The 23,722-nt window shown below is 51.2% G+C and overlaps 3 protein-coding genes across 6 annotated transcripts in view; 1 reads left to right on the top strand and 2 right to left on the bottom strand.

Moving 5' to 3' along the window:
- Positions 1-2,611, top strand: part of MAP3K13 (mitogen-activated protein kinase kinase kinase 13) — a 192,191-nt gene extending 189,580 nt beyond the window's left edge. For all 4 annotated transcript variants that reach the window (XM_055126079.1, XM_055126078.1, XM_055126080.1 and 1 more), the window contains one exon: positions 139-2,611. In XM_055126079.1, coding sequence (XP_054982054.1) covers positions 139-240 — 102 coding nt within the window. In that variant the 3' untranslated portion in view covers positions 241-2,611. The remainder of the gene's footprint in view (positions 1-138) is intronic.
- A 5,261-nt stretch (positions 2,612-7,872) lies between these two features.
- Positions 7,873-17,076, bottom strand: TMEM41A (transmembrane protein 41A). Its single transcript, XM_004603264.2, has 5 exons — positions 16,882-17,076; positions 15,063-15,216; positions 12,781-12,942; positions 12,222-12,360; positions 7,873-9,882 (listed from the first exon to the last, which is right to left on the bottom strand). The coding sequence occupies exons 1-5, from the start codon at positions 17,001-17,003 to the stop codon at positions 9,662-9,664; spliced, it is 798 nt and encodes a 265-aa protein (XP_004603321.1). The 5' UTR covers positions 17,004-17,076; the 3' UTR covers positions 7,873-9,661.
- Positions 17,077-21,563: 4,487 nt separating this feature from the next.
- Positions 21,564-23,722, bottom strand: part of LIPH (lipase H) — a 35,280-nt gene continuing 33,121 nt past the window's right edge. Inside the window, exon 10 of the mRNA XM_055124796.1 lies at positions 21,564-22,930. Coding sequence (XP_054980771.1) covers positions 22,843-22,930 — 88 coding nt within the window. The 3' untranslated portion in view covers positions 21,564-22,842. The remainder of the gene's footprint in view (positions 22,931-23,722) is intronic.

The raw sequence follows: 23,722 nt of genomic DNA, 5'->3' as shown, positions 1-23,722 counted from the left end.
GCATCAGTGACCTCTGTCTCTGTAGATCTTTTTTTCTCCAGGTGGGCAGGCCTCTGAAGTCCTTTCTCCCTCGGCCCAGTGCTATGCCAGAGTGGCTGCAGAAGTGAGTGACAGTTTCCTTGTGTCTTGTCTCTGCAGAATCCTCTGCAGTTTGAAGACTCGGACTGTGACTCTTCAGAGGGGGAGTGTTCTGATGCCACAGTCAGGACCAATAAGCATTACAGCTCCGCTACGTGGTAATGAGAGAACGCCCGTCCTGAAGAGCTCCTGATTTAACCGGCATTTCAGATCTGTCCAGCCCCCCAAACTCTTCCAACTCTCTCCCTGCTTTTTTGTCTCGGAAGAGAGCTACCCTATTTTTCTTACCCCTAGAACCGAGCTGCAATAACAGGAACATGAGACTTCGTGAATCTCTGGAAAAAAAAAAATATCCAAATGAAATTAAGTCTCACTGAACATTTCAATCAAGAATGGCAGGGATCTATTTTATTGAATATTCTAGCTACTGTAACATTGATATTTATTTTTGTTTGACATTTTAACACTTTGTACTGTAAAGAGTGAACTATATATGATAGAGAGAATAATTTCTTGCAAAAAAAGAGAGAGAGAGAGGAAGGATGGAAGAGAAGAAAGAAGTGGCATTTAGGAGCAAATACTTGAGAATTTGTGAGGCCAGGAGGTATTATTGCTACTTAAACAAGGGACCAGTTCTTTTGGCCATTAAATGACTGGAGAGCCAGAGCAAGACAGTCTTAAGCATTTTAGAAAACAAAGAACACCAAAAGCAAAAGGAAGTTCAGGTCACTTGTGAACAGATCACCTTAAGTTCAACCAGCTTGTCCTCCCAGGGGATGAAAGTGACCCTGAAACATTTGGTGACCAGATACTTGCATCCAAGGTCTTTGAAGGCCTGTGTTTCCTCTACGAGGAAAAAGGAAAACTGTCTATGTGGAAGCCGACTTTATTTTTTAAAATTTTAAGCAGCATTTGGTAGTGAGACAGGTAGTGTCAAACCTTGACCCTGACCAACACGTCCCTTTTTAATGCCATCGTTGTCGGTCCCTGGACCAATGTGTTCCCTTGACCAACGTGCTGATTTTTCAGATTCAAGTGCCATTGTCTCCCAGTTTATTTCCTCTCCACCCATCAACCAGATCCTTTAGGAAAGAAAAGGAGGAGGCTGGGTGAGAGAAAGGGTCAGAGAACAAGGACATCTACAACAATGTTAGAGAAGCAAACATAGAATCTGCGACATACACTTAGCGTGTCTCAGTTCCGTGATGTAGAGAAGATGGATTCCCCTCCCTCCCCCACCCTGCCCCACCTCCCGAGCCAGGTTGTCTACTAGAATTATAAGGCTTCAGACTGGAGAACAGGCTGTGAAGGCAGCTAGCTACATGTGACTCTGTGCAATGTCCAAACCCAGACGCACCCCGTTGTTTTCGTTCCTTAACTCATTCTGTCCTGGAAGCTTGAGTGGCTGGCTGGTGCCGCTGCCAAAAGAATGACCGAATCGGCAACTTGCAAGAAGCATTTCCCCCTCTCACCACAGTAGAATTTTTGTGTGTGTGTGCAAGGCTCCTTGTAAAAATATATTTGACTTCATTCTGGATTGATGCAATTTTAAATCATTGCACTGAAGACTTGGCAAGAACCACCGATGCTAAGCGGCAGTTTGAGGGATTTTTTTTTTTTTTACATTGTCCAAAGCACGAGGTTCTTGTTCTCCAGGGTTTTTGAGGTCTGCAAAGCATCCCATGGTACTTCCGGGTGCCTCTGCTTAAAGGGCATTTTTATCTAGAATGTGCTAGCAAAGTAGATGCGTGCCTCGCTGCTGTCTCTGTCACCCAGATCGGTGACTGTTTCACCCCCTCTCTAGACTGAAGCTGGCTAGCCCCGATGACAGAGCTTCCTATTGTACATTGGGAGAGACTCACGCATGCAGGTATTAAGCCATTTCTAACGCAGGTGGGAACGTGCCCTCCTTGTCTTTCACTGCTTGCATCAGCCAAAAAGGAAAGGTAGGAGAGAATCGGGAGCACTTCCTTTCGCCTGTGGGAGCCCTCCGTTTGTTTACATTTTATGTTGAGACGTTGATTTCAATTGTGTCTATAATTTATAGCTCTTTCGGATGAAGGAAAAATTTTTAACTTATACAAGAACAGTATTGTTTGCATTAAGTTATTCCATTTTGTATCCATTCTGTAGCTGGACTACATGAGAGATCTTAAGTTATGGCATTGTTATCACTGTTATTTTATTTTATAATAATGATGCTCATTCTCATTTTCTGTCGATCAGAAGGTGTGGTTTACAGTGCGGCATAATGATTGTGTTTCCTGCTAACCGTGAATTCTTGCAGATCTTTGTGGTTTTGATGAAGGAATGAACGTGGAACTGCCATGTGGGCGCTCCCTGGTATTCATCTCAGTTGTATTCCCTCATTTTCTATGTACAACAACAATCACCAGTGGACGTGTGTTCTGCCTGGGAGCCTGACACGCCGTGATCATGAATGCTCCTGGGGGGGCGGGTGGCTGAGTGGATGGACACACAGTTCAAATGCTGTAAACTTTCCTAAGAAATAAAATCATGGGACTCCATTCAAACAAAAGCGAATGATTTAATACCTTGAGAGGAACAGACCTGGAGAAGAACTGCGTGGGGTCTGTGTGGGAGATGGTTTTAAGAACTGCCAGTCTTGTTGGGGCTGGAGCGATAGCACAGCGGGTAGGGCGTTTGCCTTGCACGCGGTCGACCCGGGTTCGATCCCTGGCATCCCATATGGTTCCCCAAGCACTGCCAGGAGTAATTCCTGAGTGCAAAGCCAGGAGTAACCCCTGAGCATCGCTGGGTGTGACCCAAAAAGCAAAAAAAAAAAAAAAAAAAAAAGAACTGGCAGTCGTGTTTCTCGTAGCCTCCTGCCAGATCCCAGAAATCCAACCATTCTTCTCCTAGCTGAGAGTGCTGCTAAGGAAGACTAAGAAACAGGAAAATTGTATGTATGCACATATATGTGTGTATATGTGAACAGTATGACATACAGTAGCCGTGATTTCATCTTTTTCTTTTATCTAGTGTAGGCACCATCATTTGCAGTACTTTAATGATAAGGTTTCCTGCACACAGCATTCCAACCCCACACTCCACTCGTGGCCTCTCTTCATTCAACCCACTCCTCTCCCGTCCCCCCACCCTCACCTACCATGAGAGGCTCAGTTCTCTGGCCAGTTTTCAGGGTCCGTTGTCTTTGGCCATTGCCTTACTGAGTTTGTTCTTATGTCACACACAAGAGATGATTCTGTACCTGCCCCTCTCTACTGTAAACTTCACTCAGCATGATATGCTCAAACTGATATCATCTTGGAACAAGACCAAAGAAATTTCTAGATGGAGGCCTCATCACTTAGAGGATCTAAAGACTGTACATGGCCATATTTTCCATCCTTGAACTTCAGGCCACGCCATCCTGTGACTCTCCGCTTCATGACATCTGGGAACAGAAAAGTTGCAACTCTTTGTCTTCTTCCTGTCCAACAAAACCCACTGACACTTTGGCCTGTCTAGTTTCTCCTCAGAGTAAGAGAGAGACACGAGGGGGTGTGCCTCAAACTTCTCAGTGGCCATCTTCCTCCAAAGCCAAACCCTATACTCGTAATTTTGTTGAGTATTTTTTTGTCTTGGTTTGGTTTTTAATTTGGGGGGCCACACTCAGCCATGCTCAGGGATTACTCTGGGCTCTGCACTCAGGCATTAGTCCTGGTGGTACTCAGGGGACCATATGGGATGCCCAGGATTGGCCCTACCTGATGTACTATCACTCCAGCCCCATAATTTTGTTAAGTCTTGGGGTGGTGTTTTTTGTTTTGTTTTGGGTTTGGGTTTTTTGGGGTATTTTTTCTTTTTGGGTCACACCTGGTGATGCTCAGGGGTTACTCCTGGCTCTGCACTCAGGAATTACTCCCGGCAGTGATCATGGGACCACATAGAATCCACCTGTATCAAACCCAGGTGCAAGCCAAACACCCTTCCAGACTATGGCCCCAGCCCGATGTATTAAGTTCTTGATGCCTCTCGACTCCGTGACATATCAATACCATCTACCTTCTCTCTAGTAACTGTTCAAGCATGTTAGGGGAGTAGACAGTAGTGATTCGTCACTCATGCACTGTATGATCAAAATTGAAACAAGTTCCGCTTTTGAGCATTTTAATTTTATCAGTCCTAGTGACTTGAGGCTTCAGAGAAGAACGGTGCCCTTAGTCTACATCTGAAAGAGTGATGTCTTCTCGGTCTCAGTCCTGCCCTGCACTGCCTGCCTTGAGATAATCAGGACAGTTTTGAGTGGACATGTGCTTCTTTGACAACAACTCCACCCTTGTCTAACGTTATTAAATTGAGAACTCGGGGGAACTTAAGAGCTAATTCTTTAGTCCTGACTAAGAGTGTGATAGCACTTTAAGGAACCTCACAAGACTGAGATTTCAAACTTCATTGTTGATTAGAAGTCTAATCCCTTTGGGATGAGTGTCCACATTCATTTAGCATCTGTTTTTGACTGAGGGCAAGATAATGAGTTCATTTGTGTTGCAGATGAGCATTTGGTTCTGATTTCCATCTATTTCTAGATCATGTCCTCTGAATAGCAATTGCTCTTCAAATTGCTTGCAGAGGAACTGAGAAGCCTGCATCCATTTTGAAATTCTAATAGATCTGAGCACCGCTAAAGTTTAAACCCAAGTGCAAGACTTTGAGTCCCTCCTCCTCAAAGAGGTGAACTTGGGGCTGGAGCAATAGCACAGCGGGTAGAGCATTTGCCTTGCATGCAGCCGACCCAGGTTCGATTCCCAGCATCCCATATGGTCCCCCAAGCACCGCCTGAGTGCAGAGCCAGGAGTAACCCCTGTGCATCGCCGGGTGTGACCCAAAAACCGGGAAAAAAAAAAGGTGAACTTGCTGCTCTCTTGCAACATGATCTGGTATGGAGGCCAGGGAGTATGGAGGCCAGGGATGTGGGACATGGCTCTATGATAAAGTGCCTGCTTTGCATACAGAACACCTGAGTTCAATCCCTGGCAGTTCGTAACACACACACACACACACACACACACACACACACACAGTGACAGTGATTTGGTATAGCCAACTTTAAGTTTAGATAATGAAAAATCGGAATAACAATAAATTCATCCTTCTAGAATTAAGAATATTTGGATATTTTTAGTAGAACAGAGTAAGTTCTAGACATTCATTGTGCTTGCTGGTCCTCCATTCAGTAGACTGCCTCTTCATTGAGCGATTGATTTACTCTTTCACCCCGTATCTCTCCATATCAATTTCTTCCCGTTTCTTAAAATAATTCTACTTGGGATTCCTGGAACCAAATGCTCCAAACCAGAACAGAGTCCTGCTATTTAAGGAAGCCCCTGCTCTGTGGCAGAGTATGTGATATTTTGTCTTGTTTTCCCACCTGGCCACAAACTCCACCATTGATCCTCTCCACACTGATCACCCAACACTATTATTACTTGAGTTTCAGAGTCTTTCTGAGTCTGGACACAGCCTCAGAACCTCTCAGTGTGGCCCTGGGAACCGCCGCTTGATTGATGTCGGTGGGCAAGAAGATGTTAGCCATCCCACAGCGTGCTGTCAGGCTCGTGATTTGCTGACGGTGGTCTGTGACAGAGCCTGGGCAGGTGCTCCAGGCTGGATCCCACCCTCTGGCTGTCAGTGAGCAGCACCGTTAGCAGGAAAACAGCCACTTCCCTCCGCCCTCTCCACCTTCTGAGCTGTAATCCCAAAGTGCTCCCATCACTTGATGGACTAAATTCCAATGTCTCTTCATTCCATCATTTCACTGTGTCAGATGAGCATATACCTTACTCACCTCCCATAACCAATTTCTGTTAAGTCCCACTGACTTGCTTCTCCTACAGACTCTGTGAGACTTTTAGACCAAAACAATGTGACGTTTCTTTTTTAAGATGTTGACTTACAACTGTCAGGATGAATTTAGTGCCTTTCCAAGCAGAAGGATTTTGTTCTTCTTTGCCAACTTCACAGAAATGTCCTGATATACTCATCACCAGGTACCAGCTTCACAGGGAAAATTAAAAAATCACATTGGCTTTTTTTTTTTTAATGTTACAGCCAATACCTGTTTTAACTAGGGTGGGCATGGCTAACCTGCCCAGTGGAGGACCATTTTGGAAACGGGAGCACATCTCGGGGACAGGCAGCAGAAGAGGGGAGCTCTGAAACTACTGCTCGAAAAACAGAAGCTACCCAGAGGAGCTGACTTGAGACATTTGTTAACTGTCACATGCCCAGGGAGTGATGGCAGGATTTCAGAGTCCAACCAAGGCAAGGCCACAGACAGGAAACTTCCAGCAGAATGAATCCCAGGCCCACTCTAGAACGCCATCACAGCACTCAGACGGATGCTGGCTCCTGGCCTCCGATGGTTACCAGCCAGGCTGTGTGAGGAACTGGGAGACCCCTCGCCCTGCTCCATGACCCAGGCAGTCCTCTGCCCCGAGTCACCAGTTCTCAGATTCTGGAAACAGGAAGACCCATTTGGAACCTTTAGTGTAATAATTTGCATCTCCTGGAGCAAAGGGCTTTTTGTGGGCAAGTCTCTAAATGAACCCCCTGGTCTGTCTCCCCCGGGGTCTCGGTCCTGTGCTTCCCCGGCTCCCTCTTCGCACTGAGCAAGCTGCACTCGATGGGAACAGGAGTCACTCCTGAAGTAGACAAGGGCATGGCATTAAAAACCGTACCTCACTGTCTCCTGGTCCTGTCTCTTCCTGAAAGGCACTATCTATGCCCCAAGATACCACGTCTCAGCATCTACAGAACTTTGGGGAGAGCAAGATGTTATGTGGCTGGGTTTCCCACACCACCAAAGCAGGGTGATGGGAAAAGCTGATCTCTGTGGCTCTTCTGTCAGACATGTTCATAGAAGAGCACTGTAGTACTGTCATCCCATTGTTCATCAATCTGCTCGAGCGGGCACCAGTAACATCTCCATTGTGAGACTTGTTACTGTTTTTTTGGCATATCCAATACGCCACGGGTAGCTTGCCAGGCTCTGGCATGCGGGCGGGATACACTCGGTAGCTTGCCGGGCTCTCTGAGAGGGATGGATGAACCAAACCCAGATCAAACCCGGGTCAGCCATGTGCAAGGCAAAAGCCCTACCCGCCGTGCTATCGCTCCAGTCCAGAAAGAAGAGACACCATCATTTTCTGTGGGTTGTCTCCTTTTTTGTGGGGGTGGTCACAGCTGGAGATGTTCAGGGGTTACTCCTGGCTCTGCACTCAGGAATTACTCCTGGCGGTGCTCAGGGGACCATATGGGATGCTGGGAATTGAACCCGGGTCGGCCGCATGCAAGGCAAACACCCTACCCGCTTTGCTATCGCTCCAGCCCTGAGTTATCTCTTCTTGACTGTTCTGAGCCTTTCCTGCTGCTCCTGTTCTGAGTGGCCCCACTGTGAAGTGAGCCCAAAGAGGGGAATGTGGGACGTTGAAAACCTGCCTTCCAAGAATCACACTGGTAAGCCAACTGAGAGTGGGAAGTTGAATCACCACTGCGGGGTGGGGGGAAGAGGGGGGGCTGGGGGGCAACAGGTCAGTTGTGCTAGGGGCTACTTCTGGCTCTGTGCCCAGGGGTCGCTCCTGGCAGTACTTGGGGGACCACACACAGTGCCAGGGATCAAGCCGGAGTTGGCCACATGTAGGACAACTGCCCTAATCCTCTTCACTATCCCCCTGGGCCCAAAGCCTCTAGTGTGTCTGCTTTGCAGCCCACCCAGCTTCCCACTGGCCAGAGGAACTGAAAGCATCGCACACCAAGAAGAACCACAGGAAACATTTATGTCCATTTATTTTAGAATACCTGTAAACCCACAACTGATAAGGCACATTGTTCCCATACCTCGGAGGGAGGAATCTTCCTGATCGAAGGCAAAGGGCACACACTCGAGGACGGGGGGCACTGTTCCCCCCTTCCTCAATTCACGTCACACAGTGAGCTACAGATATCCCACTCCCGTCGGCCACTTCACCCCGGGCTGCTTCTCTGAAAGCAGCCAGGCTTTTGAAAATGAAGTCCTCGTGTGCTGTTGGTCATTGGAGAAACACACACACACACACACACACACATTCACTTGGAGAATTCAGTCCTTCTCAAGAATTCATAGAGCAATACACTCAGACTAAAGCTTTGCAGTATCTTTGGTCAAGTCCAGTCAAAAAAAAAAAAAAAGTCCAGAGGTGAAGCCCCAGGGCAAAAGGACTGGTAAAAAATTGAGTCCCTCCTGCAAGAGCAGGAGCTCAGAGCCTGCCAGCTTAGATGACAAGGTCCTTCTGTCCTCGGAGCCATTTTAGGGAGCTGCCGGGAGTAATGATAGTGACATGTGAGGAACACGGTTACCATCGGTTGGCTCATATGTAGATATCCCATCAGATGGGACGTACTAACAGAAATGGCCACTGGTGCCAAAATCTCATGTGACACTTTAATTTTTTTTGGGGAGGGGAGGGTGGTAATTAGGGGCACCTGGATATCCTCTGCACTTACCCCTGACTGTGCTCAGGGATCACTCCAAAAGTGCTCAGGGAACCATCAGCGGTGCTGGGGATCAAACCTGGGTGGGCCACATGCAAGGCAAGTGCCTTCCCGGGCTGTGCAACACCCCCTGGCCCTCCGTGTTACTTTTGTTCAGTGCCCACCCACTGCGTAGACCATTATCAATGGAGTGACTGGATGGCGAGAAACACATATGACAGCGCCAGCCTCAGCGTGTTAAAAACCACACGGCAGAGAGATCCCAAACTTGGACTGAAGAGAGGGCGTGACTGCTCCATTATTTTCAGCAAAAGAGAAAATGGAAAGTGGTCAGCAGGCTTACGGGCTGGCACCCGAGGCTACCACACCTCTTCCCCCTGCAGGAGGCAAGGGGAAAGGACAGGAAGGACAAGATTGGGAGATGGACTGTCCCCGGATTCAGGAGAAGCAAGGGCCCTGCCCGTCCCCCACAGGGAAGAATTTCTCCAGGACACAGACGTGATGGGAGCTGGCTCTGTTCCTGCTGCATCTTCCGTCTGCCATTCCTGGCCGCCACATGCCGCCCGGCGAGAGCTCGCAGATCGGGGACTCGGTGTCTCTGAAGGCCAAGTGCATGGCAGAGGTCGCCGTGCTCCGGGCTCGCCGTGTTCTGGGCCACAGTTCTGGGCTTGGTTTCCCTCGGCTTAGGGAAGAGGTAGGTAGGTCACCGACAGCACACAGCACAGCGGGAACTCGGGAGAGGAAGAGGGACGTCGGTGATGTGGGTTCACGGGGACACGAGTAACATCCACTCGTCAAACGCTCATCCACCACCGCCTAGCGCCGCCCGAGAGGCTCACGGGGATGAGACGCTCACATCCTGCGGGCTGGGCACTGGGCACCGCCAGCAGTTCTTTGTCGCAGGGCACCCAGCAAAAACCAGCCAGAATTCACCTAGAGCGCATGGCTTGTCCTTTGGGATAAGATGATGCACATAACGAACAGGGTCCAAGCAGAGGCAATTAAAAAAACAATTTTTTTTTTAAAAAAGAGTGCATCTGAGGGCCACACTCGTTACACAAGGAAGGAGTGAGCCCCGCCATCCGGGTCATGTGTCCTTCCTGACAGTTAAGTGACCAACGTGGCTCGCTTCGTCCAAATGCAGGTTTTTCTGGCTGAATTTTTTAATGAGGGTCCCGGGGACCAAGGCCACCAAGGCAATGGCCAACAGCTTAAAGATGGTTTCCCAGGAGAAAACAGCGTCCAGGGAGGTGAGGGTGGACAGGATGGAGCCCGTCTGCACACAGATGAAATTGTAGGGGATCAAGCCTGGAAGAGGACAAGGGAAAGAACCCGTTACTGGGGGCAGGACAATGAACGACCACCCTTCGGAAACATCAGCAGGAACTTACAGCAGGGACCTGAGTCCCCCCAGCTGCTCGCCCTGCAGAGAGACCCCTTTCCTCCTGCCGCACTCTCCCCCTCTGCCCAACGCCTTATTATTACTATTGCTATTATTACTTCTAGTTTTGGGGCCACACCTGGCTACCCTCAGGGCTCACCCCTGGCTCTGCACTCAGGGATCACTCCTGGTGGTGCTCAAGGGACCATATGGGGTGCCGGGAATCAAACCTGGGTCAGTCGTATGCAAAGCAAGATCATAACTTTTGAACGATTCCCCACTCCCCCCAAGTCCCTGTTTAGCAAAAGGCCTTGATATGGTTTACAAGAGTGTTTCTAAAAAAGTAACAGGAGAAACAAAATGAAGAACAAAACAGCCAGTCAAGGAAGTACAGTTTGGGGACTGAAGAGGTAGTACAGCAGGTAGGGCATCTACCTTGCATGCAACCAGCCCTAGTTCAATCCCCGGCATCCCATAGGATCCCCCAAGCACCACCAGGAGCAATTCCTGAGTGCACAGCCAGGAGTAACCTTTGAGTATTGCCGGATGTGACTCAAAAATTTTTTTTAAATAAAATTTTATAAATAAAAATAAAAGCCTCTTCCAGCACAAAGCTGGTAGGAAGTCCAGAGTACTACAAGATGTGACCCCTAAACCAAAAATAAGATAATTATTTTTAAGGGAGGGGGTGGAGAGATAGCACAGTGGGTGGGGTACTTGCTTTGTACATGGCTAACCCGAGTTTGAGCGCAGCATCCCATATGGTCCCCCGAGCCCCCAGGGGTGATCCCTGAGTGCACAGCCAGGAATAAGCCATGAGCACCCCAGGTCCAGGCCCAACTCCCACCACCCCCTCAAAGCCCCTCCCCACGCCCTATGTGCCATGATTCTGACTGATCTGGGAATCCTTTCCAGAGCACATGATGCCTCAAGATGACAGATCACTCGGACAGGGGCAGCTCTAGTTGGAGAGCACTGGCCTTGCAGATGCAAAGCCCTGGGTTCCACTGAAAAGTCAGACCACTCAAGGTCACACAGCCGGTCAGAGGGGGCGCTGGGACCCAGGGACTCCTTTCCAAGTGCTGCGCCTCCGAGAGACTCCACGTTGCCGGCTGAGGTCTGAAAGCTCATCGGGCCAGAATTAGCCGCGGAGTCAATTCTGGCTCCATTTAGGATCGTGATTTCTCTCAAGAATTCCCTATAAATAGCTGCTGCTCAAACAAAGACAGTTTGACCCAGAAGCCACAAGCAGCCCTTCTCCGCAGGCTCGAAAGGGGGTTTCTGGGAGGCGTGTGCTGACTCAGAGAACAGGGCTCCATCAGGGAGAGAGAGCACAGCGTACCCGCACTTGGCTGGCTCCTCAAGGTCGTCCCTAGCCCAGACTGAACACCAGCCCCAGCCCCGCATCTACCCGCTGGCTTGCGGAAGGAGTAAAGGACCTTACGGAAGGTCATCCCACTGTCAGAACACCAGGAGAAAAACTCCCTGACATCACCAGTCAGTCAGAACCAAGACAGGGGCTGGAGCGATAGCACAGCAGGTAGGGCGTTTGCCTGGCACGCGGCCGACCCGGGTTCGAGTTCCAGCATCCCATACAGTCCCCTGAGCACCGCCAGGGTTAATTCCTAAGTGCAAAGCCAGGAGTAGCCGCTGTGTATCGCCAGGTGTGACCCAAAAAGCAAAAACAAAAACAAAAGCAAACCAGAATCAAGACAGGCCAAACCGGACCGGAAGTCGTCTGCTCTGATTACTTCTACCGTCACACCCTCCCTCCAGCCCTCCTTTCCTGTACGCTTTAACCAGTGTGCCTTACCACAGGCCAAATCATTCACATGTCACTCTTTCTTTGGGGGGTGGGGCTACACCCAACGATGCTCAGCGCTTACTCCTGCCTCTGTGCTCAGGGGTTATTCCTGGAGATGCTCAGGAGACTGCTATGGATGAAACAGGGTCAACCACGTGCAAAGCAAGTGCATTAACCCCTGCACTATCTCTCCGGACCCCACCGACTACCCTTGCCTGGCATAAAACAAGCACTAAACAGAGCTGGAGAATGAGCCAGCCTCTTCCCCACGTGTTCCGAAGTATTTGAAGTACACCGCCAGAGAGCTGAGGTCCAGCACGCTGACTGCCAGCCACAGAAAGGCGCTCTTCCCGGGTGTGTGCTCTGCGGCAAGCCCCCCCGCCTACCTGACTGGCTGGCCCAGGGCAGCCCCCCCCAACATGACAACTGTGCTGCCCCCACTTTGCCAGGCCGGCGTCTTACCAATGAGCACGGAGAAGAAGAACTGCATCAGGGGGATGTTCAGGATCGGGGCGGAGAGGTTCAAGAACCAGTTTGGTGTCATGGGGAAAAGTCTCAAAAACAGCAAGAAAAAAAACAAGCTGTTTCTGTTCTCCTCCACCTGCAGCCAACAAAGACACAGCCGTTAGGGATCAAGGTGGCCACCAAGAGGGGCTGTGGCACTCGGATTCCGGCACTTTCCAGATTCTGGGGCTGAATCTGCCCAGGGCGCTCCACGACACTCTTCTTGTTCCCTCCCTGCAGTGTCGGGGATTGAGCTCAGGACAGGCGCGAGCCCTCCCCTGGCCGCTTCCCCTGTTTTCATCATCTTCCCCAACAGAGGCTCGGAAACGTACAGGACGTAACGGAAGCTTGCGGAGTCAGCAAGGACGGAGCAGGGCTTTTGTCGCAGGGGCTGGTGTCATCCAAAGCCCCCCTCGAACGCCCCGCAGCAAGACCAGAGCACTGTAGAGGACCCCGGCTCCCCGTCCCGGATGGGGTGATTCTCAGGGGGTGGGGGTAAAGGGGACCCTGCCCTTACCTTCTTCTGCAGCAGGGTCACTTTGTCCGGGAAATAGGACATGACCAGCTGCTTGCCGAAAAGGCTGGAGAGCAGGTAGCAGCAGGTGGCGCCCACCGAGGCCAGCACGCAGCACAGGAACAGCCCCAGCCACGGCCCGAACAGGGCCCCGGCCAACACGTTCTGCAAGGGAGAGGGTCATCAGGCATGGGGGGCGCATGGGGAGGAGGGTGAGTGCCCCCTAGGAGGGAGGGGATGGAGGAAAACACAAGAGACACACGCAGAAGCGTCTCGGAATGCTTGAGAGAGAGAGAGAGAGAGAGAGAAAGAGAGAGAGAGAGAGAGAGAGAGAGAGAGAGAGAGAGAGAAAGAGAGTAGAGGGAGGGAGGGAGGAGTGGGGCCGAGAAGCCAACACGATGTGGCAAGCACTTGACTACGTGACGTGGCCTAATTCACCTCCCGGCACCCTGAGTCACTATCTCCAGGGGGGAAAGGTCACGATCTGCATGTGAGGTCACATACTATCTGGCACGGGCTTTCCCTCGGACAGCAGCTGGCGCTCTGCCCTGCAGCGGGAAAAGGGGACAGGGGTAACCTGAGGGGGTCAGCCTGACCACAAGCACTTCCACTTGGATCTCCTGGTCTCCTGGCTCAGACGGGAACACGGGGCTGGAGAGGGCAGCTGACGCGACCCCCGCACACAGCAGGGACCGGAACCCAAGCCAAGCCCCGTGACATGCTCGCACTGGTCTGAACTGACTGAGACTGCTGGGGAGATGGTTCAAGCGGCAGTGCCCAGACCATGCCGGTAGCAGACCCCGAGGTGGGTCCCCAGCCCTGCCTGGCTCCCCTGCACCCTGAGCACCGGCCATGGCCCCGGGAACACCAGGGATGCCCAATGCTAGAGGGAGCCGAGCTCTGCTGGGAGTGGCCCTGAACCTCGGGCAAAATAATAATATAATGTTAACAATAGCAGAGCGCGTAGGACGTTTGCCTTGCAGGCAGCTGACCTGGGTTCGATTCCTCCGCCCCTCTCGGAGAGCCCGGCAAGCTACCGAGAGCATCTCGCCCGCACGGCAGAGCCTGGCAAGCTCCCCGTGGCATATTGGATATGCCAAAAACAGTAACAATAAGCCTCACAATGGAGACGTTACTGGTGCCTGCTGGAGCAAATCGATGAGCAACAGGATGACATTGATACAGTGATACATAATAATAATAATAATAATAATAAGGAAAAAGCTGTGGGAGGGGAAGACTAACACAGACTTGACTCTATAACCCAAGTTGGCAACTCCAAGAGCAGGAAGCCCAAGTCCAGCGCCGCAGCCCCTAGGACGCACAAGGTCCCTAGGACCTCCAAAGCCCTGCCCTCGCCCTCCCCGTTCCAGGCAGACCCTGAGTCTCTTCAGCCAAGTGCTACCAAGAACAACTTCTACCCGCTAGTCCACTGGGCGAGACAGAGGAATGCAAAGGTGAGGAGGAGGAGGACAGGCCTCAGACCCCAGGACTCCCACACACACCTGAGCAAACGCAAAGACAGTGCAAGGCCGGGCCTCCCCTCCTCACCCTGCCACCTCGCCTTCGCTGCCGTGAGGAAATCAATGACTTGATATCTCACAATTCGCTTCATTCTTTGGATTGTGGGAAATGACCCCCATTCCGGGCTTTTGGGGGACCAATAAGGTCACACAGATGAAGCAAGCAGGACAAGTGCTTAACACAAAAGGCGGGAGGAAAGGTGCAAGCGAGAGAGCGAGAGAGAGCGAGAGCGAGAGAGAGAAAGAGAGAGAGAGAGAGAGAGAGAGAGAGAGAGAGAGAGAGAGAGAGAGAGAGAGAGAGAGAGAGTGTACAGGAGGTAAGCCACTTTCCCGCATCAGGCTGCAGCACCCCCGGTTCGAATAACACGTAGGGCCCTGAGCACTGCCAGGGAGTCCCTCCTGAGCAGAGCCAGCAATAGCCCCTTGAGCATCACTGGGTGCGGCCCAAACCCTACCCCCACCAAAGGTGAAACAAAGAAGCTGGGAGCCCAGGGGCTGCTTTGCAAGCACGAGGCCTTGAGTTGCATCCCTGGAGCTGCTCCCATGGGCCAAGCACGGTCCTCGCGGCCCTGCTGTCAGAGACCCCTGGGATCCACCGCTGACGCTGTGCAGGCTCCAGTGCACAGCCAGGTGTGTGAGCCCCACGGCTGAGGCACGGGACGCTTCCCACCCTCCCCTCCCCACCAACGTTACAGCCACAGCAGCAAGAAAAGGGGAATGGAGAAACCAAAGACAGAGGTGGAGTCCTGGCCGGGCACTGACCAGGAAGCTGGAGCCGGGGATGGCGAAGCCCTGCTTGTAGAGGTAGGCGCTGCAGAAGAGCAGGAACACGTAGGCCTCGTGCTCCTTCCGGTACTCCCGGAGGACCTCGGAGAGCTCCCGCAGCTCGGCCAGGTCCGAGGGGAACGACAGTGACCTGGGGATTTGGAGAAGAGAATGGAATCAGGAGTGCCCCGTCAGCCGAGTGCCTCAGAAGGGCCCCTGTGTCTTCTCGAGAAGGTAGGAGGAACAATGTGGCTGCCACCAGGCCGGCTGAAACACACAATGACACACACAAGCGGGTGAAGACATGATACCACACACAGGCAGAGGCGGCCAGGAGCAAGAGGGAGGGGGTCAACATTGAGGCTCTGCTGGAAAACGGGGCCAAGCAATAGTCCAGCGGGGAGGGCGCCGGCCTGGCACACAGTGCACCTGGGTTCAATCCTGGCATCTCATACGGTCCCCTGAGCCTGCCAGGAGTGATTCTTGAGTGCAGAGTCAGGAATAACTCCTGAGCCCTGCCAGGTGTGCCCCGCCCCCACCCCCCAAAAAAGACTGCTGGAGGAAAATATATGAAGGCCTGGGGTGCATCATCAAGCTCCCTCTGCGCTCCCAGGCCTGGTTATCAATTCTTCCAAGGTAAAATGGGGTGCTGGAATACAGTGGGTAGGGCGCTCACCTTGCATGAGGCCGACCTGGGTTCAATCCTCAGCATCCCACACGGTCCTTCTAGCCCCACCAGGAGTGACCCCCTAGGCACAGAGCCAGCATTAAGACCTGAGCAACGCAGGTGCGCCCCCCCTACCCCACCCTGGTCATAAAAAAATAAACAAAAAGGCAACTGGACTTATTCCCAGGAAGTTCTAAAGGTCCCAGTGGCCTTCCGTCAGGGAGCTTCCATCCCTCCGCAAGCCTGAAGTCAAGGACACTTCCAACACAACGCAGCCCTGAGTGGCCGAGAAAAAGGGCTTTTATCAGTCATCAAGAAGCCAATTAAAAATTTCCCTGAGCAAGACTGATCCACACCATAAACACAGCCCTCCAGATAAACACTGCCGGGCGGGAGGACAGGGCTTCCCAAGGCACGGCGTTTGCTCTTTCTCTCCTAATCTGGTCCTCCGCTGAACTCTGAAACCCGGGCAAGGGTTACAGTGTAAAGGGTACCTGGTGTCCCTCTGCCACTGAAGGAAGGGTCCATACCATCCCCTCGTAGGTCTCAGCAGACACGCTCCCCTGGGGTCCTGTCTGACACCCACAGCCCAGCAGAAACAAACAAACGAGCACAGGAACTGGCCACAGCCACCTCCACGTCCGATGAGCCCGAGCCCGCCTGGCACAGCGCGGTGCGAGCCCGGCGCGCCCAGGACAAACCGGCCGGGTGGGGGGCGCGCAGCACCCGGCCAGGGAGGAGACCCGGGGCCGGGAGGTGCGGCCGGGAGGAGGCGCGGTCCCCAACGCTCATCCTCGGTGGGCTGAAGCGGGCCTCGCAGGCGGGCCAAGGAGACCCGAGGCCCCTAAGTCCCAAGGGCAGACCTGGGGACGCCGAACCGGGGCCACAGAGGGGCTGCAAACACGCGGGTCCAGGCGGGCCTGGGAGGGCGCGGGACAGAGTCCCCCGCGGCTGCGTGCAGGGCTGCGGCTGACAGCTCAGCTCTGGGGGCGCCGCGCCCCCTCCAAAAAGCACGGCCCAGCACCAGAACCGAACCCTCAACGCCGACCCTGCCCCGCAACCCCGACGTCGATCTCCGATTGCTACATACGCCCCCGCCCCCCGCCTCCACCTGCCTCGGACCCCAGCCCACCAGTGCCCGCCACGCACCTGCTTTCTCCAGCGTCCTCGCCAGAGCCCAGGGTCCGCCCGCGGGGCAGGCGCGTCGACAGCAGGTACAGGGCATAGGTGCAGCCCGCGAAGATGAGGAGCAGGCCGAGGAGGGGACGCATGTCGGCGGGCGCCCGCACCCGGGCCCGCCGGGAGCCGCGCACGAGCCGGGAGTCGGTGCGAGAGTCAGACGCAGCGCGCTGACGGCGCCTGCGGGGCGCGTGCGCGGACGGGCCGGGGCGGAGCCTGCGGCGAGCCGCGCCCCGGGATAGGGTCCTCCCGGGACCGACTCCGCCCGGGGCCGGCCCCGCCCCCGAGACCTCAGCCCACCTCGCGCCTGGGCGGGGACACCCCTGGAAACTTGCCTTTGCCACGCCTCTTCGTGTTTGTCCGTTCCCCTTACTTCCGCCTGACTATACTTTACGTATACATAGAAATATATCCGTGTGTATATATAAATGTACATATGTGTATATATACATGTATATATGTGTGTATATGTACATATATATATATTTCCCCCCTCCTTACGTTCCTCGCACTTTCTCCCTTCACTAGTATATTCTCTCCCTGATACTGGGAGACCCATGGGTGAATCATGAGCCCTGCCCACAGCTAACTTGCAATCTTTGGTGCACAAGCAGCTGCCCAGGGCCCACGCACCTAGGAGAGAGAAAGCTTCTTTTATGGAGTTCGGGTGCTTGGTCTTAGAAACCTTGGCAATAATTAGAAGTGACTTTCATGGAATGCTTATTATATACTCATTATCTTTATATATAATGAATGTTCATTTTATGCTCATTGCTTCGAATCTTCACCCTAGTCCTGCACGGTTGGCATTTTTGTCTTTATTCATAATAGATGAAAAGATGTTTCCTATTAAGTGACATCTCCCCAAAGGGAACTAGGATTAAAATTCAAGTCAACCTCTGTCCAAAGCCCTTACGCAGCATCCGTTCATGGCGCCAGCAGGATTTGAGTTTAAGGAAGAGGCAGAAATTCCACAACAGGGAAGGGCAGGGAAGGGTGGAAAGGAGACAGGGAATAAGGAAGTTTCAGTGATATCTGAAGTGTCTGAGACACAGAGAAGTGGGAGGCAAAATGGAGAGCATTGAAAGGAGGGGAAGCAGAATTTGATTTTATTATTTTTTATTTTTTTTTGCTTTTTTGGGTCACACCCAGCGATGCTCAGGGGTTACTCCTGGCTTTGCACTCAGGAATTACTCCTGGCGGTGCTTGGGGGACCATATGGGATGCCGGGGATCGAACCCGGGTCGGCCACGTGCAAGGCAAACGCCCTACCCGCTGTGCTATCGCTCCGGCCCCAGGGGAAGCGGAATTTTAAACATTGTGTTGAGACACTAAGTGATGTGCTTAGACAAAAGAATGATTGGATCCCTGCTGAGGATGTTAGTTCAGTGGGCAGGCATTGAGAATACATCCGGAGTTAGCAACTCTTGTTTTTTTTTGGGGGGGGAGGGAAACACATCTGACTGTGCTCAGTCCTTACTCCTGGCTCTGTGCTCAGGAGTCACTCCTGGAGGGGGTTCAATCAACCATTGGAGGTGCCTGGGATTGCTAAACGAGTGCCTTCCCCACTGTATTATCTCTCTGGCCCCAGAGTTAACTCTACTAATCTGACAAAGAAAGGCTGCCCACCTGAGCCAAGACCTCAGCCAGTGAAAACCGAGGGAGAAAGGTGGATGGACAAAGGCGCTGAACTGGCGATACGTATGTAGGAGTCAGTGGAGAAGGTGTTGTAGGCGCTTAGGTTCTTGTTGTCAAACAGTCAGGGATTAGAGATCAAATGACGGGATTCAGAAAAGACTTTAAGGAGAGGGAAGGGAAATGGAAAGGAGGCAGGGAAATGCCCAGATTATGAAAGGGCTCTCATAAAAAAAGATTCCATTTATATCTTCTTTTTTTTCTTTTCCTTTTTTTTTTTTTTTTTTTTTTGCTTTTTGGTTCACACTCGGTGATGCACAGGGGTTACTCTTGGCTTTGCACTCAGGAATTACTCTTGGCAGTGCTCAGGAGACCGTATGAGATGCTGGGGATTGAACTGGGGTCAGCAGCATGCAAGACAAATGCCCTCCTGCTGTGCTATTGCTCCAGCTCCCTTTTATACCTTCTTAACAAAGGTGGGTGGGCGTTTCTTTATCACGGTCCAAGAATGTGGGTCATAAAACAGGGGTGAGAATGTTCTGATGTCCGGATCCTCAGGACCTTGGTCATCCGGATTATCAGGCACCACCTAGGCCACCCTCGTGACCTTCCATACCAGATGATTCCCTTTCTTCAGGGCTATTGCCGTAATCTTGCCCTTCCTGTTCCCTTTGTCCCTATCAAAGGGACAAGGAGAACTCCAAATTCTCACTAACCTAAACAGGCCATATTCTAAGATCAAATCATTCAAAGCATCTCTTAAGTCAAATAGAACTGGCAGGAAAAGTACAAACGCCTTAATGGTTCCATGTCCAAGAACTTAACTTATACCTTTCAGTAAGAGTATTGCAAACCACAGTGTCTAAAAGAAAAAAAAGGAAAGAGAGTGAAAGAGAGGGAGAGAAAAATGTCTTCCATAGAGTCAGGCTAGGGGACGGGGGCAGGAAGGTAACTAGGGACATTGGTGGTGGGAAATGTACACTGGTGAAGCCAGGTGTTGGAATATTGTATGACTAAACCCAACCATGAACAACTTTGTAACTGTGAATCTCAGGGTGATTCAATTTAAAAGAAAAACACCTTAAGAAAAAAAGAATTTAACCAATGATACACATATTAGGAGACAAAGATGTATCTCAAGAGTATTTAATCTTTTCACTTGATTGAGCTATTAGGGGGGTTGAGAATAACCTAAGCGACCATCATTTGGGAGTTAGCTGAATTTAATATGCTATGTGCACAAACGGAATACTAGGTAGTCTCCTAATCCAGGCAGGTCTTTACATCTTGGTACAGTGTGGGCACCAGATGGCTAGGGTAAAAATCAAACAAGTTAGCGTATACTATGACTCATCTGCAAGGAGAAAAAAAAGTAGATATGATATGCTTTTCAAAATATCGAAGTATTTGTGAATGAAATGACTCAGGAACTGGGATTTGCATCATGATTATGGGATAGGAACTAAGTGGATAGGGATACAAATAAAAGAAGCTTGGCTGCCAGGCTGCTCGTTAAAACTGGAGGGTGGGCCTGTGGTGATGACAGATTTTCTCTAGAGGGCACTAGGACAGTTCAGAGGTAAAGTGCCAGCCTTACGGTGGCACCCACGTGGTGACCGCCATCTTCTAGAACTCACTACCCAGAGGTACGAGCTTGCAGTGACGTGGCGCGCAGGAGATCTTGGGATGAGGGTATTACCGGAACCTTCTCTGCCCAGATGAGATTGGGAGCAGCCGCACACGAAACGGCTCCTCTGCTCCTTAAAGACTATGATCCTGGAGGGCTACTAACCTCTTTTGGCACCCAGCGGCTTCGTATAGAAATGATCTAGACTGTGAACTGAGCTACAGCCCCATGCCGCCCCGGGAGGGGAAAGGTTTTTCTCTCTCGACCTTTCCTTTCAGAGGGGGTGGCGGCAGCGGCGGCAGCAGCACCCACATGGCGACCGCCATCTTCTAGAACCCACTACCCAAAGGTATGAGCTTGCAGTGACGTGGTGCGCAGGAGATCTTGGGATGGGAGTGTTACCAGCATGCTCTTTGCCCAGACGAGATCCAGAGCAGCCACACATGAAACTGTGAACTGAGCTAAAATATCAGAAATACAAAACTGCGCAGCCGCTGTTTCGACCATGCAAGCTCATATATTCTTCATTCTCAGCAATGGAAAACAAATTACTAAATGATACCTTTTCAGCAGGTTTGATTGATGGGGGAAATTCTAAATAATAATAGTTTTCTGTTGAAATATTGAATGTATTCAAAGTATAGAGAGAATAAAGTGAAGATCATTAGCCACACAGGTGGGGGGTGGGAGGGGGGTAGACTGGGGTTCTTGGTGGTGGAACATGTGCACTGGTGAAGGGATGGGGGTCTGATCATTGAATGACTGAGACTTGAACCTGAAAGCTTTGTTACTTTTTTCATGGTGATTCAATAAAAAAATAATTTTTTTAAAAAAAAGTGCCAGGGGCTGGAGCGATAGCACAGTGGGTAGGGCGTTTGCCTTGCACGCGGCCAAACTGAGTTCGATTCCCAGCATCCCATATGGTCCCCTGAGCACCACTAGGAGTAATTCCTGAGTGCAGAGCCAGGAGTAACCCCTGTGCACTGCCAGGTGTGACCCAAAAAGCAAAAAAAAAAAAAAAAGTGCCAGCCTTAGAGGCGGGAGTCCTATAGTTTGATCCCTGCATGACCCACACATCAATCCATGCAGCACTGCCTTTATAATTTCCTGACATGATATCCTAAACGGATGCTCCACAACTGTGTGTGTGAAACCAGGGCATGCGCCCCCTTCCGGGCACCCATTAAGTATTCAAATGCTTATGTGTGAACACCACAGCCTCGTGTATACCACATCCAGTCATCCCAGCAACTGCAAAACAAAAAGACGGGTCGAGCGGAGTGGATAAACAGGAAAACACAGCCATCACGGCTAATAGGTAGAATGACAGATCATTTTTATTTGGCATCTACACATTTTCTGAGCATTGATCAAAAATCATGGGTTGCATGAGGATGAAATAAAAATGACTTTTTTTTTTTAGGATGGCTAAAATGATGGTTGTCCATCCGCTAGAGCAGCAGTATAGCAGGTAAGGAGTTTCCTTGCACATGACCGGCTGAGGTTCTGAGGTTCGATCCCCAGCACCACAGATGTCTCCTGGGCCCGCCAGGAGTGAAATCTGAGCACAGAGCCAGGAGCAAGACCTGCGCATAGCCAGGTGTGGACCAGAACCCAAAACAAAACCAAAAGATGATGGTTGTCCATGAAGGGAAGCTTCTGCACAGTCTCCATTTGTGGTCACCATGAGCGAAGCGACCCTCTGCTTCCTCTCCCTCTGGCGTCCCCCCAGACACTGTTTCATTCGGCACCTTGGCTGGCCCATCACACCCAGCAAAATCCACCCCCAGTCAGGGTCTCCCAGGGGAGGCAGGAAGCCGGGGACAGGGGTTCCCTTGCCTTCCCGGAGCAACAAGCCCCAGGGCAGGGCTGGTGAGAAGCAGCACCCAGGTTGCAAATTAGAAAAGTCCTATCAAAATAAATAAAAGCAAATTCACATTTCTCCGATCCCTCGCCGGTGTGGCACCCACGGGATGGCAAAGCTCCCTTCACAGACTTGTCCGCCAACCTACACCATTACCCAGGGAAGTGAGGGAGTCTCCGTTACCTTTTACCTGCCAGGACCTGGAGGGACTGGACTTAGGGATGTGGAACTGCGCCCTAACAGAGGTCTCCAGGGGCCAGACAAATAGCGCAGTGGTTAAGGCACAGACCTCAGTTCCATCCCGGTTAAATGCATGGTCCCTAGAGCATCCCTGGGTACAGCCCTGGATGCCCACCCCCACCTCACCGCTAGTGTGGCCCAGGTGTCCCTGACACTGCAGGGTCCAAGCAGCACCATAGTCTCAGGTCCTGGCAGTGAAGCATTTGGCTGAGAATCACCTCAGGAGCACCGGGTGCACGTCCTCCAAACAAAGGGAGGTTTCCCACTAAGCTTCCTCTCGATCCACAGTTATCTCCTGAGCTGGCCGTAAGAACTGGCAGGAGGATGACAGAATGGAACAAAAGAAGCTCAGGAACAGCAATAGGTCATTTCTGACTTGCCCTACTTCAGAGATCACCCCCCGCCCCTTGCTGCTTTGCAATCCAAGGCCAACTGACGTTTTGCAATGAGCTATCCAATGGCTATTCTGTCCTTCTTGTGCCTTCAGGGAAAGGTGCGGTGAAGCTTCTTCAAACACCTGTTGCTGTGTCTCTCCGGACTCTTGGCCCACATTTTCTCACAGCAGCTACAGCCGCAACTCTGGGCAAGAGATAGGGTTGAAGAACGTTTCCACATTTTCCAACAGCACTACATCATATCGACACAAGTGGGGTCTATAAGAACAGGGAGAAAGATTCTCGTCAACAAAATCATGAAAATACTACAGGCTAGTATGCTGTACTGAATCCTTAGTGTATAAAATGACTCTGCCATCATTTCTAATGATGCAGGCAAATGCTATGGTGAATAAACAAAAATCCTCATCGTTGAGAAAGCAGGAGGCAAAAGTTCATTCGCCACACAATTCCAACTGGATTTACAGTGGCCATAGAACGATTAGAAAGAAATCACAAAATATGAGCAGTAATTGCCTCTGAATAATGATTTAATGGGGGATATTGTTCTGTTTACTAGCCCTTCCTGTATTTTCCAGGTTTTGTACACAAAATCTTGATCCTCTGATAATCAGGGGGAAATGTTCCACAGTTTTTAAAATGTAATGATGCATAATCTTATTAACGGCCATAATCCAAAGACTTAACAATAAATCTCTCGAAAGAGAGCACAGAATGGTATGCAATAGAGATGCCTCCAGACCCCCGCACTAGGCCGTTTCATGAGGGGCAACCCAGAGGGGGCAAGTGAGGTCCCCTCCCCACCCTGACGAAATCAGCCCCAGCAGCCAAAAACCTCCAGAACTCAATAGCCGCTAAGCTCATGGCCTCCCCCAGGAGGGAATCTATTCCTGGACATCTTGTACTTGACACCACCAGTATACCAAGAGTGGTATACCACATTTGATGGGGTCTAAAGTAGAAGCAACCAAACTTAGGGTGAAATATATCTATACAGATATAAGCACACAAGGCTCAACCTTTAACAGCATGTTACTAGTGTCTTGTAGA

Source organism: Sorex araneus, chromosome 2, assembly GCF_027595985.1.
Source record: "Sorex araneus isolate mSorAra2 chromosome 2, mSorAra2.pri, whole genome shotgun sequence".
NCBI classification, from domain to species: Eukaryota; Metazoa; Chordata; class Mammalia; order Eulipotyphla; family Soricidae; genus Sorex; species Sorex araneus.
The sequence above is the reverse complement of the archived record's forward strand: the minus strand, read 5'-3'. Positions and strand labels throughout refer to the sequence as shown.

Excerpts from the sequence above, each read along its gene's own strand:
- TMEM41A (XM_004603264.2), bottom strand. The coding sequence starts at position 17,003 with ATGCGTCCCCTCCTCGGCCTGCTCCTCATCTTCGCGGGCTGCACCTAT. Across the intron at positions 12,361-12,780 it reads TGACCCTGCTGCAGAAGAAG|GTGGAGGAGAACAGAAACAG; the intron begins GTAAGGGCAGGG and ends TGTTGGCTGCAG. Across the intron at positions 9,883-12,221 it reads CTTCTTCTCCGTGCTCATTG|GCTTGATCCCCTACAATTTC; the intron begins GTAAGACGCCGG and ends GTCCTCTTCCAG.